The sequence below is a fragment of the Polypterus senegalus genome, chromosome 17, assembly GCF_016835505.1.
Source record: "Polypterus senegalus isolate Bchr_013 chromosome 17, ASM1683550v1, whole genome shotgun sequence".
Lineage (NCBI taxonomy): Eukaryota > Metazoa > Chordata > Cladistia > Polypteriformes > Polypteridae > Polypterus > Polypterus senegalus.
The window spans coordinates 20,193,419-20,215,334 of NC_053170.1; the positions used below are offsets into that span (position 1 = coordinate 20,193,419).

Sequence of the window (21,916 nt, forward strand, 5' to 3'; positions counted from 1 at the left end):
ACTGTGGGGCTCTCAGGTAGTCAGGGAGGACGTTCCACAGTCTCGGTGCCACAGATGAAAAAGCCCTATCACCCATAGTTGTTCCAGGTTTGTTGTGAAAGTGAAGCATTTGTCGAGCACAAAGTGAAATAGCATGTGATGGTTGGTAGTAAGGCTAATGTGTGTACATTTTTAAATAAGTATATGCATTTCAGTACTGAGATTTTCATCATCTACTGCAAGTTTTAGATGGTCATATTCTGCAAATACCATCTAATATAACATAGTTTAATGAATTCATCAGATTTAAACTTTACAGCTGTTTATAATGGCCACAGCCTTGACAGCATGTGTTGCATTTTTATTCTTTGCGATCACCAATAAAAAAAAAAATTGCCTGTCTAGATAGATAATACCTTTTAAAGTATCTATTTTTGGAAGACTACTGAAGTACTACCCTATTTAGATTTCCTCCTAGGCACCAGGGGTTGCCAGTAAGTTATGAGGGAGAACTGTGAAGCACCTGGGCACTTGACACAGTGGCAAAGAAACAAATATGCCTCCCTGCCATGCTGAAGAATTATCCTAATTGCACCCATTTAAATGTATGGTTTCTTTGTAACTTTGTTGACTGTTTAATGCTTGATTGTGCCAAATATCCACACTCCTCTTGGAGAGCTGGTGTGTCTGTTTGGTGTTTGCAGTTTTGGGGTTAAAAAACTGCGCACTAGCCTTACTTTGGTAAGGGTCATCAATTTTTGTAACCTGCTGCTTTGGATATTTCCAGTAGTACTGTTAAGTCAAAATTTAATTTTGTGATGTTTGGGCATGTCTTGAATGAAAGAGAGAAACTGCTTAGTAAACAAGAAAGAAGATGTAGAGTCTTTGCATAATACTTTATTATATTAAGATCATCTCTTCTTTATCATCTTCCATTCCCCAATAACATGCTTAGCAGTGGCCTCCTAAAACTTGCTTCCTTTTTTTTTCTGCCCTCTTGCCCCACATCTCTGAAGCTGAGAGACACAAAGCCATGTAGCTGGTGATCGACGTTTACCTTCTGTCCAGCTTCTCTCCCTGTCCATCAGGGGTGCACTCCTTTGAGCACATACAGCTACAGTACACCTAGCTCCCTCCATTCCAGAATCGCATTATAACCTGGACATTCAAGAAGTTTCTCCCACATTTCTTTTCTGAAAGAGACCGGTATCCCTTTCAAGAGGTAAGTATCAACTATACAGCCAAAGTGGGGCGCAGTCATGAAAAACCTATCCCTATGGTGCATTTCTTACAGGCCACTACTCCACCAAGTTCCGCCTACTGTTTGTTCACTGAAAACGTCCTTTAACTGAACCACTTGCTGTACATACAAGATTGATATCCCACTTGGTTCAGGAACAGCTATGACAAAACCTTTTGGTGTTCTGGTTTCCAATGTTCTTGAGAGAGAATTTTCTGAAGATATTTTTAATTTGTCCATTCATCCATCCAGTTTCTGAACTGACTAATTCAGATCAGGATGATGTGGAGCTGAAGTCTATTTCAGTGACATCATGCACAAGGTAGAACCCACGTCTTGATAAGGTGCCAGTCCATCACAGGGCATTTAATTAGGAAGCGAAAAAACAAAAGCATTTAAGTCAAAGCTGAAGGAAAGTCTTATGTTTATCAAATAAATGGTACTGATTAGTGGGACAATTTTGTGCGCACTGATTTCCTACACTGTGGGTCCCATTGGCCTGATGACTAATTTCCTTAACGGCAATAAAACTTGAATTACTAATTGCATAGAAAGTGCAATATTTATTTCTTAGGTTAAATAGCCCCACCACCAGTATGTTTTTCCTAACTGATGTTGCTGGCTGTAGTTTTTATTTAACTCTCATCTGTTGTCGTTCGGCCATTGTTCAAAAATTAATGAACAGACATTGCTGGTCTCTATTTAGTTATGTTTATGCTCTGTGAGCCTGTATTAGTATTCATTATGTAACTAATTTTATAATTGCATTCACCTTTGAATGTGTAACAGAACCCTGAGCCTGCCAACAGCTAAGAGGGCTAGACAAAAATAGACGGAATTAAACTCTAAAATGGCCCTGCGTGAGGAAGTATGAACTGCTACCCCATCCAGGTCTGGTTCCTGTCTTGGGCCTAGTAACTTTGGTACAGTGTCCAACAGCACAGGTGTGAATGTAACAAAATGCATACAGAAAATAAGTTAATGATTTGAATGGCAATCAATGGAGACATAAAAGCTCCCTGGAGAGTTAAATTGCAGTGAAACCAGAAGACCCCCTGGTGCTGCTGTTCTCTATCTTAGATGATCCTTTACTGTTTTAAAAATAAAAATGAACATGCAATCAGAAGCTAACCCCGCCATAGAATGACTGGCAGCAACTTCTACCCTAACTCACTTTAAAAAATGTTCTTTTTTTTTTTATTATTGTCTTATTTTGACGTCCCTTTGTATGTAAGACTTTTTTCCTCACTTGAAGGACATCTCTTCCTTTGTTTGCCTTCGGCCTGCCTGTCAGGATACAATGCGTCATACTCCTTTTCACCATCTATATCACGCTACTCCCTGACAGCATACCTGGCCTTTATCTGTGCTTTAGTATGTCTGGATCATTGTCATTTTACTCAAGCCTTCAAGATACACAGCTAGCGCTTTGGTTTCTTAATTTATTCATGCCCGCCAAGTCCAATAACTTTTGTCACATGCTGTCATCTCATGGTGGGTCTGCTTTTCCTTCTTCCCTAATCTGATCAGTAAAGCCACTTGTTCCAGTGTATGAATGAATCCCAAGAAAATGACAAAATATTTCAACTTTCATCACAAAACATCCACAGGTGACTTATGTAATACCACACCACATTGTCAGTGTAGATTAAACAATGCCTGTTTACACTCCAGTCCATTTTGGGATTTTCTCCCAGTTGGTTGGCAGGCTCCATCTATCAGCAGCCTGGTCTCGCTACCTGGGCAGCTCTGAGTCCCAATGAGGACATGAGGTGACTCTGGGACTGGCCAGCCCGTGGTGAGTGAGATGAATGATAACCCAGTGACCAACCACCATGGTTATCCTTCTGCTAACAACTGATTTCCTCAAACAGTAGTGGGCGAATGATGGACAGCTTCATTTATAGCACTTAAAACATTAAGTCCACTCAACACCACATAGAAATAAGTTGGTTGCCACTGTAAAGTAAAAGAGGCAACCTGAGTTTCCCTACACCATCCCAAAATAAGTGGGATCTGCCAGTAAACACATTCTGCGTGAGTCGTTCACCTTTTCTTGAGATTATTGACCCCTGAAGTTTGACTCATCATCCCTTCTTTATCACGCTGACACTCACACACACATGCTTAGAAAGCTCCTCTTCTGGCTATAAGCAGCTGGTTTCTTGCATGCCTCCTCCTACTTCTGATTTTCCTCTTTGGAAACACCCAACCCCACGACCTCCGTCAGCAGGCTAAAAATGAAATGGCATGCAAATACTTGACTTCCATTCGTTCACGTGTCGTTCTATTTTTACTCTGTTCATTCCTGCTTCTGATTTGTTTCTATCATGCGGTCTCCATCTGCCTCTTACCCAAGGATCAAGGTGGTAGGTCTGCCATGCATTGCTCTCCTTGTGGATCAAGCTGTTGTGGGTGCCGGAAGACATTCATAAGAGATGTTTATTGATCCTTGGGGTCAAGGGCAGCATGTGGAGGCTGCACCCCGTCACTCAACGCCATTAGAATGTGTCATTAGCACAAGCATTTGTGATTCCTTGATAAATTCATCCAAACTGGACTGTAATGCCCAGTACAAAGCCTTATCAAAAACATAAATAAAATAAATAAATGTGGAAATGAGTAGCTGTGTGAAAAAAAAAAGAAATTGTGCAATGGTTTTGGCCGGAGTGGTGTGAACACCATTCCCCTTTTCCTTATAGTTCCTCCCCAATTAACCACCCTCTATCCCCCCCCACACCTCTACCCCACCCCATCCTCAATTTATAAACTGGCTGGAGTGGACGTCACACTGCTGGCCCGGCTCCTGCTGCGGCCTGTGGGCGGTCGCGGCAGGGTGATGGTACAGCAAGACACCCCAACAGTAGCTTCTGGCAGCTCCTCGTCCTCAAGCCACAGATTCAGGGCCGGGTCATAGGCCTGCACACATTTCTTATATTTCTTTTCACTCTCGTTCCAGCCCCCGAGTAGGTAGAGCCGACCTTCAAGTGTTGTGAGGCCAGCTGTGCTGACCCCTGTGGGTAAGGGGGACACATAGCCCCACTGGCCGCTAGCTGGGTTGTAGCATTCCACAGACAGGACATCTATACGTTCCCCCCGTGGTCCCAGCTGGCTGCCTCCCACTACATAAGCTAGGTCTCCAATTGCCCCCATGCAGTGCCACCCTCGAGGTGTGCTCAGGTTTGCACGCTCGTGCCAGCTGTCAGTGGCAGGATTGTAACTGCAGGTGGTGCGAGAGTAGGCACTGTTAATATAGCCCCCTGTAACCAGGATCTGTCCATCTACCACAGTGCTGGAGTGGCAGCATCGTGGGAGCTCCATACTTTTCTTGTTGTGCCAGGTGTTAGAAGATGGCACATAGCACTCCATGGATGATAGGATGCCCTCTGAGTTGCGCCCCCCAATAGCAAACAGCATTCCACTGCAGGCTGTCAGGCTGAAGTGCGTTCTTCTTTGATGCATTCCAGACAAGTGCAGCCAGACGTTAAAACGAGGGTCGTACCTGAGGAAGAAGAGGTCATTAAATACAGTAAAGCAGAAATCACATTGCCATTTGCAACCCCCTCTCCAAACCAGGTGGTGCCCAATAGCGAGAGAGTTACCTGCATACACTGTTCACGGCATGCTTGGCCTGGTTCCTAGCATCATTCTGATCCTCTCCTCCAACCACATAAAGAAATCCATCCATCACAGCTACGCACTGATTGAAACTCTTGGCTGGCATTTCTGAGAGCTTGTACCAGTTCTTGCTGGCAGGGTCCCGATACAAAATCTCTCGGCTCAGAGCTTTCTCGGTGAGGGAAGGGCGCCCACCTACTGTCACTAGCACTCGCTGGCCACCTCTGACTCGGGTCCGCCGGGACTGTAAACTGTTTTGCTGATATGGCAGCAGGTGGTAATTCATTGCATCAACCAATAAGCGATGGCACTCTGGGTTTTGCATCATACATGGTACAGGCTGAACATGGCTCACCAGTTCCTGGGCAGAAATCGTGCCAAAGCGCACATGTGCCAGCAGCTCCCCTGAATGGCGCATCCTCTTGGCGTCAAACTCTAGCCATTTGACTGCCACCTGGAAGGCAGTCACCTCTGAAGGTAGCTGTAGCGCCTCATCCAAGAGGAGCTCAGAGATCTGCTCATATGTCAGCTTCAGGAAATGGTCGGTCCCTGAGAATTCAACAAAGTTCTCTCGCAAGAAGAGTCGGGCTGCATCACGTGCCGAGTTCAGGCCGTATGTTCCGGCGATATTCGAAATGTACATGCAGTTCTCCACCGTCATTTCTTGTGTCAAGAAGTCAGTGCACATCTGCAGGAGCTGGGGGATCTGGAGCTGAGTGGCAGCAGACACCGTGCAGCCAATGGTGTACAGCGATAAGTTGATTTTGCCCATGTAGGCATAGGTGATAACAGTGGCCAGGCCAAGGGGAGATAGTGCTTCCAGCTCCACTCTCTGCACTTTTGGATCGCTCTTAAGCAGCTCACGGAAGTAGTTGCTGCAGGAGGCCATCACCAATTTGTGTACATCAAAGGACTTTGTCTTAGTGGCCAGCACGAGGTCTGTGAGAAACCGCTCCTGGCGCATGCGGCTGAACTCCTCCAGCAACACGGAGCTATGATCAGGATGGCACATCTCAGTAGTGGTGCAGCGGAAGCCTCCAGTGCCCGAGTCCAACAGTCCGTTCAGGTGGTTTAAGTGGTCAATGTCCAGGGCTGTTTCTTCTATCACTTCAGATATAGCTTGTGGTGGCTTCTCCAGAGCCAGTTTCCTCTGCCGGACACTCTTCTTTTTGGGAGCCATGGTAAATTTAGTTACTGCCTGAAAAGGATGCAGGGTATGCCAGTTGGAGATCTGACACTTTGTAGAGGTCAGTGGATGACCAACAGGACAGCTCTGAAAAGGTAAGAACAACAAGAGATGGTTACTAGTCATGCAAGAATCATAGTTCTTTATATGGACTGTAAAATTTTAACATGGGTGGTATATCGTGTCCATTGAATGGCTATCAGTCAGTTAGTCAGTCATTATATATACAGTAAGTACAAGTTTATGATTTGGAAAATCCAAATGAACATCCTATGAATTCAGTGCCACAAGTCGGACAATTTGGAGAAAACAAAGCTACCTGAATTCTCCCGACTTGTGACATAATGCTGAATCTTCACCTTAGTCAATGAGAAATGCCATTTTTAGGTCGAACTGCATTTTGAGCAAAGTGATGCATATTTAACATGTTTATCACGTATTAATTTGTTGTTTATTTCCACAAAAAGAAGTTTATCTTTAATTGCTCTTTTTTTTTTTTTGCAGACCAAGTAATCAAACAACAGTGATCTAACGTTTCTCCGAAAAGTCCACCCAGAAACCCATATGAGTGCACTGAACTCAGAATGTGAAACATCACAACTGGTAGCTCCAAATAGCATGATAGCATGTGAACGTGGCATTAAACTGTAACCTAATGGACTGTCACGATCTGGACTTTGTTTTATATTGTTTCAGCCTGTTCCTAAGTCTCTAAAAATAAAGAAGACCTCGTTCTGAGCCTTTAGACATTCTCAACGTAACAGGTGGTACAAAAATAAAGCCATATCACTAGCTAAGATAAGCCAGACCTGCAGCTGGCTAATGGAGATCTTTTAGCTGAGCTTCATCCCAGAGTCCTCCTCTCTCATCTCACCTCTGCCATCTTACGGAGGACAACACAGAAGACACTGGAAGCATTGCCACTCCCCACGTCTGTGTGGGTTTTCCTTCTTATATGCTAACAAAGTGTGAATTTCATATTGGCCTAAGTTTATGTGTGGACGGGCGCATATGTGGGCCTTGCAGTGGATTTTTTCCCTATTGGTTGGTTGGTTTCTGCCTTGCACCCAGTTCAACTTGCACGCCTGTGACCCTCAACTGTGCTAAGCATGTCTGACAGAATTATGATGTGTTATTTTTTCTTGAAGTTCCCTAATGGCATAAGTGAACTGATAAATATCATAATCTATACTGGACAAGGAGCTCAGACATGAAGTGCAGGCAGACATTTTACGAGTACCCACAAGTTTATGGCAGATATCAAACTCCAAAATCATGTTCAAGGAGGCATTGCTGATATCCACAGCAACCAAAAGTGGTGAACCAAATAACCATTATCTAGATCAGGCAAGATGTATTATTTCTGAAGTTCACATAGACCACAGATGGTGAACTGAGAGCCAATATAACACAGAGCTCAGAAATTAATTTTAATTTTAAACTGACATTTCTGATACCCACTGATATCAAAAATGGTAAAACGAAAGCTGTTGTGACTTGTATGTAGACACAGAGTTCAGAGAGAAGACTCCAAAAAACATATGCCCACAGAAAGCATAAGTGACAAGGTGAGAACTTTTGTGTTACAAAGTAGACATGGAGCAAGAAATGAGGTTCATCGTGACATGTAGTAGTTGTATTACCACTCTCTAGCTGATATGTCCCCCCAAGATCACAGGTTATTAACTTGGTAGTATCACAGAAAGATATTTTATTTTAGAAGACTGACACAATGGCATGGTGGCTTATTCTGCTGCTGCACAGCTGAGTCCTAAGTTCTGGTTAGTTTATTTGCACCTCTACTACATGTAACTTTTCTCTTTTTTTTCTGGGTCTTCAAGTTTTCCTTCCACATTCTAAAGAAGTGCATATTAGATAACCTAGCAACTCTAAATTAGCCACACCAGGCAAGAGGAAAAGGGGAAGGCCTAAGAGGAGGTTTATGGATGTGGTGAGAGAGGACGTGCAGGTGATGGGTGTGACAGAGCGAGATGCAGAGGACAGAAAGATATGGAAAAAGATGATCTGCTGTGGTAACCTCTAATGGGAGTAGCTGAAAGAGGAAGAAGATACAGTAAGTGAGTGTACCCTGAGATGGCTTGGCACCATGTCCATAGTTTGTTTTTTGCCTTGTGAATAATGCTGACAAGATACTGTGGCTCATTTGACCCTGAACTGGATGAAGTAGGCTTGATGATGGTCAAAATGATAAATTAATTTTATTTTTGTTGTCCAGAAGAATCATAAGTGGTGAATGTAAAGAACATCATAATACATATTAGACATTTAACTGAGGAAAGATGTTGAGGGTGACATTTTGAATATCCAATAAGACCACAACTTTTGCAATGATAACCATCAAGGTCTATACTAGACATGGAGCTCAAAATTTAAATAACATTTTCCTCATCAACCTAAGGTAGTGAACCAAAGATCATTTTGATCTCCACCAAACATGACATCATTTTGAAAATAACAAAGATGGAACAAACATGTTAATCTTCATCACACACAAGGTAATCTCCACATCTGTAATAGGGGTAACATTTTTAATATCCACAAAGATCATGAGACATGTAGTGAGCACAATCATGATTTATATTAGACAGCGATCTGATCTCTCAGAACCTAGGGAATCTGACTATTTGAGTTGAACCACAATATTATTAAGTTAGGAGTGTGATTACTTCTGAGCATAAATGTGGTCAGAGGGGAAGATGTCAGGGCTTGGGACACAACTGTCCTAATGTGTCCCAAATTGGCTATTAATTAAAAATGTAACCAACTGAACATTACAAATGCATATTATACAGCATTTCAACCCAAATGTAAAACATTACCAGCCTGATGTTTATCATCTGGAAATGAAGGTCAAGTAGACATCTTGATTTGGATGTCTACAAAGACCATAAGTGGCAATCTGAGAGCCATAATGAAATGTACGAGAAACAGGCCATACAAATGAGGTGTAACATAATATCTATTCATGGAAGTCCGGAGAGTGTGGTACCATGGCTCAGTGGTTAGTGCTGCTCCTTCACAGATGTATAGAGCTGAGTTCAACAGCTGTGCCTCGTTGGAGTCTTCACTTTCTGCTTATGTTGTTTGCATGTTTTTTCTCCAGGTTCACCTCTTTTCCTCCGACATATCCAAAGAATTTCATGTTGGGTGAACTGGCAGCCCTAAGGTTTGGGTGTGTGCCTGAGTGGGTTTCCTCTTGTATTAGGGCCCACCAGCTCGGATAGGCTCCAACCTCCATCAAAGTAAGTTTAAAGTTATACCATTTACAAATATCAGAATTGGTATGTGAAAACCATCATGATCTATTTTTGTCATGGTGTCCTGTTTTCTAAATATAATGTAACGTATTTGCCTTTAGTGTATATAGAATTCTGAGTTTTTAGGTGCAGGTATGGCTTAGAAAAGTAAATTGAACTAAATTGAATTTGTACAGTTATAGGTATGGGCAGTAATGCTCTTACTACTGGATGTCACTAATTTGGTTTAGTGTGACATCTAATTTTGTGCACACCACAGAACCCTCCAGGTTAATGGGTCTCATTATGTGATATTAGACATGCAGGCCTAACTCTGGGAGTTCAGGAATAGAGGCTTCATTTTTATCACTCTTGCTACAGAATGCAGTGTGAAAGCTGAGATATTTTTAGTTTTCATGGTTTTGCATGGTCCTGCTTTCATGTGCCATTGGGCCTTGGTTTAACAGTTGTTGTGCCAAATTTAGCATAATCAGCCAAACAAACTTGTAACCTGACAAATGCAGGCTGTTAGGAGTTAATCTGTGTTGGAGCTTTGCATCTGCTGAGCCTGAAATAGCCCATCACATTCCTATGTGCTGATTATGGATACAAGCTCAATCTCCAGTTAGAAAATGTGCCGTAAGGCTCTCCGATAGACCACATTCAGATGACTTTTTTTTGCCAGCTTCAATGTGTTATTTGTTTTCTAGCCAAATATTGGATAGTTTGCTCTCATTAGTGTATTTTTGGTCTCAGCCGGAAATAGTTAGAAGAAAGTTTGGTCAATTACTTGCCAGGAGCTTGCCTGAGATCTTTTAGGCAGGTGTTTCAAACCATACAGCGCAGCACTTACTAAAATAGACAGACGAGAATGAGGAACTGTTTCATCTCATCTACCGCATATAGACATTGACTGTTCATCTCTGGGTTTATGTTTTCATGTAGCTCCAGGAGCTTGGACTTAAATGAATACTCCACCCAAAAACTGTATATTTTTTATAATAACAATAACAATAATGTTTTACATTTATATAGCACTTTTCTCACTACACAAAGTGTGTCATATAGTGAGTGAGGAGCCACTTGAACAGCCACTAATGTGCCGCATCCACCTGGATGATGCTATGGCAGCCATTCTGTGCCAGTACACTCACCGCACATGAGCTATTAGGTGGTGAAGTGGTGAGAGAGATAGCTAATTAGAGACAGGGTATGATTAGAGTCCAGAAGGACTAGATAGTGCTGGGCAATTTAGCCAGGATACACCCTACTCTTTACGAAGGATAGCCAGGAATCTTTAATGGCCACAGAGAGTCAGGACCTCGTTTTTATGTCTAATCCAAAGGATGGCACTATTTTTACAGCACAGTCCCCATCACTGCACTGGAAAATTGGAATAATCTTTCAGACCATAGGGCAAGCAGTCCCTACTGGCCTCACCAACACCCAAGTTTTTTCTGGTTGGTTTCCCATCCAAGTACTGGCCTGACCCAAACATGCTGAGCTTTAGGTGGATGGCCTCTTCTGAAGTGCATGTGGTATGGCTGCTGGCCATATGTTACTTACCCCATGTAGTTTGTAGTGATAGAGAGAAAAATTTCCAATGTCATGTTTTCGTGGAGAACAGAAATAAAGTGTCTGATCAAACGAGACTCAATGCTGTCAATATCAAAAATGTCACATTACTTGTGTCACATAATTATCACATTAAAGTGTTCCAGTTGTATACTCAAAACATACAAAACTCATGCATTTTTTTTTGCTAAAGTAATGTTAAATAAATAACTCTGGAAAATGAAAGAAGTCCCCAAATGGGAATCCCCCTTTTGAAATGAAGACAGGGCTGTTGACCAATGAATGAGGGGGGAGAGGTGGAAAGTTTCTCTTGACCATCACTATAAACTACATTGGGTAAGTAACATTAAAAAGATATCATTTTTGGATGCAGTATTCCTTTAAATTCTGGTCTCATCATTGCCTCTATTGACTTTGTGCCATAACCATAAAAGTGTGAACTTTTATATAAAAAAGAAGTTGATCTCTTAAAACCTAGAGAATCTGACTATTTGAGTTGAGCCACAATATTATTAAGTTAGGAGTGTGATTACTTCTGACCACAAATGTGGCCAGAGGGGACGATGTCAGGGCTTGAGACACAACTGTCCTAATGTGTCCATTATTGGCCATTAATTAAAAACGTAACCAACTGAACATTACAGATGCATATTATGCAGCACTTTAATCCAAATGTAAAACGTTACCAGCCTGATGTTTTTATATTACATTTCAAGCTAGATGCAAAAGACTAAAAGTCATTTTGTAAAACACTGCAAACCAAATGCAAAAAAAAGATGTAATTTTTCAAGTTTTCAACATTATGAAGGTATTAATAACATTCATAGAATTTACTCAAGCTTCCATTGATAGGGCTAAAAATGCAAGACCATTTAGTCTTTCTTGGTACATCATTGAGTGTAAGTAACTTTTAATCAATTTCAGTTTTCCAAAAAAAAACACTTTGCACCAGCCACAGTGTAACACACAAGAAATACTGTATGAAGTGTAACAAACACGTCTGGGTAAATTCTCTAAAGCTTCGTTCTGTGAATGGCATTAAGCATTTAAGAGGTAGCTGTTCATTATTTTTTAAAAAGTACAGTATATCTTTTTCAGGGATTTTAATTGATCTCAAAGGTGGTTATCAAATCATCAGTTAATGACACTAATGGCAAGTATGGCCAGTGGTCAAGGTTTTTGACTTCAAACCTTGAGGTTGTGGGTTCAAATCCCACTTCGAACACCATGTAACCATGAGCAAGTCACTTCACCTGCCTGTGCTCCAATTAGAAAAGTAAAATAAATTTAACCAATTGTATTTCAAATGTTGTAAGCTGTCTTGGATTAAAGAAACAGCCAAATAATATAACAATAATAATGGTGCTAACACAAAAACAATACATTTCTGCACAAACTATTTTAAGCCTGACACACAGGCCAAGAACAAATGTTTCCAATTTGCCTTCCTGTCTGTGCCCACAAACGTGATCATATTTACTAATGTGATTATTCCAACATTACAATATGTTCGCAAGATCATAGGAGAGAGGTGACCAGACACAATTGTGTGCATTACAATATCCACCAACTTTGGGGATTTGGTCATAAAAGTGAAAATACCAATGCTAATAAGCATGGAGGTGTCTGACTGTAAGATGAAAGAGAAGTGATCAAAACCTGATGGAACTGTCCAGCCAATTGAGAATCAGATCAAAGAGTTTAGGTGTGATCTTGTGGACCCAAGTGTAAAACAAATGGGATTGGGCCTAATGGTGTCAATCTAGATATTGAAGTGGGATGAATTTAAAAATCAGGTAATCAGCCTGAATTGAGTAGATCAGAAATGAAAGTAATCAGTTCTAAAATTAGGCAAAGGAGACTGTGTATTGAGGTAAATGAAAAATAAATGTCTATCTGTTACTTCCTCACACTAAACAAGCTGGGTGGAAATTATAATTATTTTATGAGGGCAATTATTGGATAACCTAATTTAGCAGATATGCTAGTAAGATTCTTTATTTTTTGTCCACCATTTGGAAATTAATTAGTAGCCATTAATTCACAACAGTGTGCAGTATAAAATAAAATAAACAAACTGGCAAATATCTCATTAACAAATTAAGATTTTCTTTAATCTGTCACCTGCAGATTGTCATTATTTACATTCAATCCATTTAACTGGGTATGTAATAATTGATACCAAGAACTGGATGTCACTTTATGTGACTTCCCGACTGCAGTTCCTGATCTTGCCAGTTTACACAACTGAAAATCACTGGGCATGGCAGATTACACAACCACATGACAACCTTGCAGCACAGGTGTTTTTTTCTGAGAGTCAATAGCATGCTGCCTAACGGCACCAGTGCTGTGTGAAGGGTTATTAGGTACGACTAGTTAAGCCACAATTTCTGCCCTTTTTTTTCTTCTTTTTTTCAGTCTGTTGTGGCCTGCAAAACATGAGACATCAAACAGTCAAGCTTCTCTTCTCTTTACAAAGTTCAAAACGCCCATGTCCCCTAGTACATGTCGCTGCATTATTGGCATTGTATTACTGGATAAGCGCTCATTTGTTGTCAGCTCTCATGTACACTGAGCCCACTCTATGATGAAACACAAATCAAATCTGTTTGATCATGGTGGAGCAAGCTGCAGTTCTGTCTGACTGAGTTGCTGGGTATGTCAGACCATGTGACTGTTCATTATAGGAATGTACTGCGACTGCCTCCGACTTTTTAAAATTATGTAAATGAAAGGTTATGACCGAAAATCATTAGAAAAAGTCATTTAATGTGACATGGCCTTAAATTTGACCATATATATATGAAAGAAATGTCAAAGGCACTAGATAGATAGATAGATAGATAGATAGATAGATAGATAGATAGATAGATAGATAGATAGATAGATAGATAGATAGATAGATAGATAGATAGATAGATAGAATCATGTGAAAAAGGAAGTATATCCCATGGAAGTTGTTGACTTTTTTGACATATCTGAACAGACAAACATTAGATCTTCATGTTAATAATGATGGTGATGTACTTGAATAAATGACACATCACATTGACATGGCGTATTCATTCGTTTAATCTAAATAAACAAAAATGCAGATTTGTCACATGGAAAAAGTAAATACACTCCTCAATTATCACTTCTTCAAATACTTTAAAATAGAATCAGGAGTTCTAGATGAGGTGCCAATGATTAGAACCTCCATAGGGAGTTTGCAGGTGAGCCCTATCCTATTTAAACCATATATATCGAGAGTTTGGTGTTCTCTTTCCTATTGACGCAGGTGGTGTCATCGTGCCCAGATTAAAAGATTGTCCCAAAATGCAGAAGCTCAAGATAATCCTGCTATGCAATGTAAGCCTCCTAAATGTATGTATTATATATACACCTGCACTACTAGTAATTCTGTCTATGATCAAATCTGTTTAATCCAGTAAAGGTTTATAGAACTTGTGGTTCTGCATCCTGGTGTCATTAGACTCAAGGCAGGAACCAGAAACCAGGGATCTGGATTTAGCTCCAGACCACTGTAGATCAGATCTCTTATACCCATCATCTCCCATCTTTTAAGTTAATCTGAACATGTGTAGTATTACAGAACAAAACCATAGTACCCAGAGAAAAGTCAACATTGACAAGGTGGAATGGGCAAACTCCATGCAGTTGTGAGTCTGGAGTTGTGAGGTAATCCATCACTGTACTGCCATTTCAAGGTAAACCTCTCCACCTAGATGAGGCCGAGGTAGGTTTTATTGTGATGTGGTACTGAGAAGTGGTTCTCATGCCTAAATTTGTATTCTCCCATACAGTTGGACTTTCCAGTTTAAACACATTGACTTATACTCTTTCCTAAGGTCTCCTCAAGGGTGACCATCAGTTAGGAACTATCTACTTGTGCATCTAACAAATTACCAGTATGCAATGCTCTAAAATACAACACTTAATTTGCTACTTGTATTCCATGTTGAATTTTGAAATGATTTGTCAGTGTCAAATGGAATAGGTGTGTCATATCAGACCACCATGGACTAGAATTTAACACTGTAGTACATCCATTTATTTACTAAACCCATTAATCATGAGCAGGACCGTGGGAAAGCTAGAGCCCATCTCAACAAGCACAGGGCACAAGGCAGGTATATTCCCTGGACTGGGTGCAAGTCTATCACAGGATAAACACACACCGAATCAGGGCCAGTTTAACATCAACCAAAGCCACCTAACCTTCAAGTCTTTGAACCGTGAGAGAAAACTGGTAACACCCTGGGCAAACTCACCAAGACACGGAGAGGACTCTAGAGAGGGAGGTCCTGGAATGTGAGCCCCGGTCTCCTTGTTGTAAGGCAATGCGGCTACTAATACGCCACCGTGTTGCCCATGGTTAGCACAGTTTATTACAAAGTTTTGCAGTGCTTAGCATTCCTGCCTCACAGATTCAGCATCCTACATTTGAAAGCATTGTGTGCGTGGATTATGCTTATTTCTCCAAGTCTGTGTCTATATCCTAAACTTTTGCATTTCAGGTTAATTGTCAAATCTAATTTGGCCCTCTGTGAGTTTGAGTGTGAGTGGGGCAGGGTGCCTGCACTAAACTGGATCTACTCCAGGGTTGATTCCTATGTCCAACACTAACTATGTAGATTCTGTCTCCCGTGACTGTGACCTCAGAGAAAGTAAATGGTATTTACAAATGCCTGTAACACATCACAAGAACAGTACCTTAGCCATATGAAAGTCAATTATGTCAGAATTGCCAAGACTATATACTGCAAGAGTTGCCACACAGATGATTACAGATTCTCATGAATCTGATCATACTATACTTTCAAAGAAATCCAATCAGAATACTAGAGATTGGATTATAGGGTTCTCCCATAAAACTGACAACAAGAGATGAAACAGGATATTGTGTATCTGAGGCCAGAAGGAATTTCCCAGGCTAATTGACCATGCTATAAAGCTGACTCAAGATCTTGAAGTTATAAACAAGATAATGAGAATATTCAAAAGAGCAGGATGGATATTGAGGATGAAGTACCTGCCCCAGCCCTCCATGATCCTGATACAAGGTGTAGTGATGAGGCATGAGGGTCAGTCTGTTCCTGGTCAGATGTGTTTACATAAATCTATCTGTCCGTACATTTTCTGAAATTACTTATTCCATTACTGGGTCAAAGGATGTCAGAGTCCATCTCAACAACAGGTTAGGTTAGGAATCTGTCCCTTACAGGGCCCACTTTTGTTAGCATAGCCAGTAAAGCAAATTTTGGAAAGCACCAGGAAACTAGTGTACCAGGAGAAAACCCATATGGACAGAGGGAGAAGGTGTTAGGTCCAGAGAAACAGTGTCCGGGTTAAGGTTTGAGTCCAGGGTCCTGCAGCACTACTGAACACCGTATCATCCAGCAAAAGCTACTCCAAAAGTGATCAGTCAAATACGTGGGGAGCTTAAGTATGTTAAACAGTTTCCAGAGTGTTCCAGCTGGTGAACTACTTAGTACAAGCTCTCTTCTAATACATCTACCTGCTACTTAAGTGAAGACTACGGTCAAGCAATTTAAGTAGAAGTTCATCACATATTATTATACTATCATAACATTAGCTGACCTACATGAAAACTTAACTGCAGCTGCCAAGCATCTATAATACAGTAAGCATAGCACCTTAGTTATGTAAGGATTTATACTGAAAGTAGGCCCTCACCAGCCCACAAAAGAACACACAGAGAAGAACTAAAGCTGAGTACCTGACTCTGCTGCCTGAAGAAGACCGTTTCCAGCTGATGTGTTGGAGTAAGACTGTCCAGAGAGCTGTCTCAGAGGCTGACTCTTTCCAGCAATTTGCTGAAGCACAGCCTTACAGAGAGCTGTGCTGCAGATGGAATGTCCCAGCGCTCTGGCTGTGTCTTCACTCTCAGCAGTGGAGTGACAAGCTCTGCTGGGGATAGTGACACTGGTGGGGCTTGAAACCTGAACCCTGTTCCAAATTCAGCTGCCCTCCCCACTCCCCCCACCCCCAATCCCGTACAGTTATTGCTATAAGAAGCCATTAAAACAGGTAAAAAAAGCAGCATTTTGAAGAGGGGCATATTTAGTAAGTTGTAAGCAGAATTTAGAATCTTTTTTTATTACACAGTCATCATGCGCAAAACGTTTGCTTAGCTTAACAACAGAGTGACGCTCTGTCTAATTAACTTACCATATATTCATTTGACTCCTGGAATGGAAAACTCTCTTCTTGCATGTGTGTGCGTTGTCAGTGGCAGTGACAGGTGTGGCTGGGGGCTGGGTGGGCATTTCAGGGGCAGATATAGAAAAACTGTGTTTAGAAACTGTACTATGTCATAATGCATGTTACCCAAGGCAGGTGGCGTGGCAGGCAGATGCATTGCCATATACACTCTTAATCTAGAATTGATTGGGGAGAAGCACCCAGTCCTTAGAAGGGCACTGCTGCCTCTGAATGAGATGATTTCAGAATTAAAGAAGCAAATGTACAGACACTTCCATATTAGAATAGCAAAGCAGTAAGTTCCTGGCCTAACTTCGAAGCCATTTCTTTTCTATCTATCTAATATATAGTGCCTTTCATATATCTATCTGTCTACCGAACTATTATATAGTGTTTTTTCATGTATATCTATCTATCTATCTGGATTAACCATTATGCAAAATAAGCTTATACTTAGGACATCAAGGGAAGGGAAGCACCACAGAACTTTTCCATTGTCGGATTACCCATGGACCATGTGGTGCAAAACTGCAATATAAACATTATTTTTTATCTTATTGTAAGTTTTGTTTCATTTTGAACAATGAAATTTTATGTTACAGTTTATTGTTTTTTTGTTATTTTGAATTAGATATATATGGGGGCACCAAAATCTTTTAAGTACTTACAGTAGGGCCTCTAAAGGTCTTAATCCGACCCTCTATCTATCTATCTACTTATCTTTCTATGTATAATATAGTGCCTTTCCTATATATCGATTATATAGTGCTTTTGGAAAATAGTAAGCACACTAGTAAGCACACCCTATGGAAATTCTTGAATTGTTCAACATATTTGGACAGGTAAACAGTAGACCTTCATGAAAACAGTGCTTACAGACAGACCGACAGACAGATATATATTGTTACTCATATGCGTCAGAGGGTCACCTTCCAAGTTCTTCATAGGTAGATGATACCACCCCAAACCGAGAGGGGGCGCTGTCATCGCTAACTACCTTGTCTTCCTTTATTCTGCAGCAAGGAAAGACCGCCCAGTGAGGCGAAGCGACCAAGTGGAGAGTAAGCGACTAAGGAGAGGAGCTCCACCACCTGACAGACAAGAGCCTTATAAGAAGCCTTAATTACCTGATCATTTCGGGGCAGCCTTATTTTCTTTATACAAGTGTCCATTCTCGATAAAATCCCACACTCTTTGACCGATCTGGACCAAATTTTGCATAGTTGATTTCTAGGGCCATATGGACAAGATATGTTACTTGGGAATCCAAAATTTTGACTCTGAGGGGTCCCAATAGATTTTTTTTTCCTGTGTGCTACAGTTTACACACCAGTGTCACCTGCTGGCTCAGAGCAAGTGAAACATCCAAACAGACTGAAGCCAGACTTGCAGAGAAAATTACCACAGGTTATCATTACATACCTGGGCAATACTTTGTTCTGCTTCTTTTTTGTGAGTTTTGTGATCTTTTGGATGGGGTCATTGGGTGTATCTTCACTGAGAGTGGAAATGCAGCATAACACAAAGGAGAGTTAAAGGCTGGTTGCTTAACTAGTGCTTTAATGGCTTTTCTTCATAATTACTAAGAACTGTCCACCTTGAACTAAGAGGACAAATCTGACATGATGGCATTTATGGCAGCAACCCAGCAAGGAGTTACCGCAGTTCTGGAACCAAAAAAGAACATATTCTCAACTCATAAGAGCAGATACATTGATAGAAAGGCCGTGTGGATGATGGGTGGAACGGTAAGCAATGACAACAGGGTCACCATTTAAAAAACACACAAATCTTTGCTTTCTTACCTTAATCTTACCTTAATCCATCTGCATTTTTGTTCATTTAGATCAGGGGCCCCCAACTTTGGTCCTGGAGGGCCCAAGTGGCTTCAGGTTTTCATTTGAAGACTCAGACCCTTTAATTGTTTCTTTCTCCTTAATCAGCTGCAAAACAATAATGAGATACACAATGAGCCAAAACATGACTATAAATTGTGTCCATCATACAGTATCTGAAAATAAAGAAAGGTGAAGGTCTCAGGACTGCTGATCTGCTCAGGTTCCCAAAACATTTTAACAGTGCTCTTCGAAAAGAGAAAATTAACAATTTTGAAAACGTATTCTATTGCACAATAAGAGGCGCAACAAGCCATGGAATGAAAGAACGGGTTTCATTAACAATAAGAATCAGAGCCTAATTAAGCAACTGGTTAGAGTGAAATTAGTTGGAGGTTGAGGCCCTGACTTAGTTGGTCTTCTGTTGATTCACTCATTTTACATTTCATTTCTGTTTGGGTGCCATTTAAGTAAAGGTATTAACCAAATGAAAGGAACAATGCAGAAATTCAGGGGAACGAATCTTAAAAAAGCAATTCAATTAAAATTAAAACAAGTCACTAATTAGGAAAAGGGTTGGAATGAAAACCTGCATCCACTGGGGCCCAACAGGATCGGAGTTGGGGATCCCTGATTTAGATTATAAGAATGAATACACCATGTCAATGTGATATGTCATTTGTTCAAGTATATCACCTTCATCTGTAGGCACTGTTAGCATGAAGATTTGCCTGTTCAGATATGTTGAAAAAGTTTACAGTTTCCATGGGGCATACTTACCTTTACTTTTTCACTTGATTCTATCTATCTATCTATCTATCTATCTATCTATCTATCTATCTATCTATCTATCTATCTATCTATCTATCTATCTATCTATCTATCTATCTATCATCTGTGTATAAACACACAGTGGATTCATATAGTATACAGACCCCTTCATATGCTACACACTTTATAGTAGATTTCCTTTCAAATAGAAAATTTGCATTTTTTCCCATCAACCTACACTCAAGAACACATAATGACAAAGTGAAAACATGTTTTCAGAAAGATTAGCAAATTTGTTAGAACTCAAAAACTGAAAATTCTCCTTCATTGAAATATTAAGGATCCTCAATTCAATATTTTTTAGGAGCCCCTGTGGCAACAATTACAGCTTCAGTTTGTCTCAGGCAAGTCTCTATAAGCATTCCATACCTGGATTTGGGAAGTTTATCACGTTCTTCTTGGCAGATCCTCGCATGCTCCATTAGATTGAATGGGAAGCATCTGTAAACTGCCATCTTTAGGTCTCACCACAGATGTTCTGGGCTTTGGCTGGACCACTCCATCTTGGCTGTATGCTTTGAGTAATTATTGTGTTGAAAGGTGGACCATCACCATCACTGAGGTGGTGTATACTCTGGAGAAGATTTTACTCAAGGATATCCATTTCTGTTTTTGGCAGGTATTCATCATTCCCTCAATTCTGAGCAGTCTTCCTGTCTCAGCCGCTGAGAAGAACCCTATAGCAAAATGCTGTCATCACTATGCTTCACCACAGGGATGGTATTAGGCAGATGATGAGCAGTGCTTGATCTCCACAAGTATTTAGAATTCTACCCAAAGAGTTTCATTTTTGTCTCATCAGCCCAGAGAATCTTTTCCCACATTCTCTTGAAGTACTCTTACTCATGATAAGATTCTGTCTAACCACTCTTATCATAAACACCCGATTTAATGGAGTGCTGCTGAGATGGTTGTCTTCCAACTGGTTCTCCCATATCAGCAAAAGACTTTTGAAACTCTGTCATTGTCCATTGAGTTCTTGGTGAACTCCCTGACCAAAGCCCTTCTTGCCCGGTTACACAGTTTGACCGGATAGCAAACTCTAGGAAGAGTCCTGGTGGTTCTAAACTTCTTCCTTGAGGTCCTGGGAGCACACAAATCTTTAGAAATGGTTTTATCCCCTTTGCCCTGATCTATGCCTTGACACAATTTGATTGTAGCCGTCCACCTTGGACTTCATGGTTTGGTTTTTGTCTTGACATGCAGTGTGAATTGTGGGACCTTACATATGCAGGTATACATCTGTCTTTCTAGATGATATCCAGTCAGTTCAGTGTGCCACAGGTAGACTCCAATCCATTTCTCTACACATCTCAAGGAGAATGAAAGCAAACAGGAGGCACCTAAGCACAATTTACAGTGCCACAGCCAAGGGTGTCAATGCTTCCAGGAATGAGAGATTTCAGGTTTTGATTTCTGAAGAATTTGCAAAGCTTTCTGAAAATGTATTTTTATTTTGCCATTATGGTTATTGAGTGTAGTCTGATGGGCAGAAATTGCACATTTATCCATTAAAATTTAAATTGACAACACAATAAAGTAAAGCAGAAAGTGAAGGGGTCTGAATACTTTCTGAATCCACTGTATGTTTACACACACACACACACAAATAAATATAATAATTGATATGTGCATATGTGTGCATGTTGACATCTGAAAACATACACCTTTTGTCGAAAGTTTTTTTATTCCTTGGAAGAACAGGATAACAAAAAATTTGATCAAAATATTTTTAAATAATATTTTATTAAGAGTTCAGTAATACATACAAAGGAGAATAAACAGAATGTTTCAAACTAAAAGATGATTACATATTAAATATGCGCTTTGCGTACTGGGAAAAGCGCTATACAAATGTAACGAATTATTAATCCCTGGGATATTTACAAATCAGAGATTGTCAAATGGACTCAATTTACAAATATCAATTGTTCTTAATGCTTTTCTGTTTTTAACCTAAGGGATCCGAATGAAACTGGAATTACTATTTTAAAAACTCAGAAATAAGTAATATTATTGGGTCATTTACCATTATGAATATGATCTCAAATGCGTTCTAAATATAACGGCACCCGCCAGGTCAAATCGGAGTCAAAGTTTAAGTTCAACGTCATATCCTCTTTAAGCGGAAAAGGACTACACTTCCGGTAGGGGCAAGCGACAG

The 21,916-nt window shown here is 40.5% G+C and overlaps 1 protein-coding gene across 1 annotated transcript; it reads right to left on the bottom strand.

Moving 5' to 3' along the window:
• Positions 1–856: 856 nt before the first annotated feature.
• Positions 857–16,782, bottom strand: klhl43 (kelch-like family member 43). Its single transcript, XM_039739573.1, has 4 exons — positions 16,602–16,782; positions 4,822–6,110; positions 3,977–4,721; positions 857–3,924 (listed from the first exon to the last, which is right to left on the bottom strand). The coding sequence occupies exons 2-3, from the start codon at positions 6,015–6,017 to the stop codon at positions 3,983–3,985; spliced, it is 1,935 nt and encodes a 644-aa protein (XP_039595507.1). The 5' UTR covers positions 6,018–6,110; positions 16,602–16,782; the 3' UTR covers positions 857–3,924; positions 3,977–3,982.
• Positions 16,783–21,916: the final 5,134 nt, after the last annotated feature.

Excerpts from the sequence above, each read along its gene's own strand:
- klhl43 (XM_039739573.1), bottom strand. The coding sequence starts at position 6,017 with ATGGCTCCCAAAAAGAAGAGTGTCCGGCAGAGGAAACTGGCTCTGGAG. Across the intron at positions 4,722-4,821 it reads GCCGTGAACAGTGTATGCAG|GTACGACCCTCGTTTTAACG; the intron begins GTAACTCTCTCG and ends CTTCTTCCTCAG.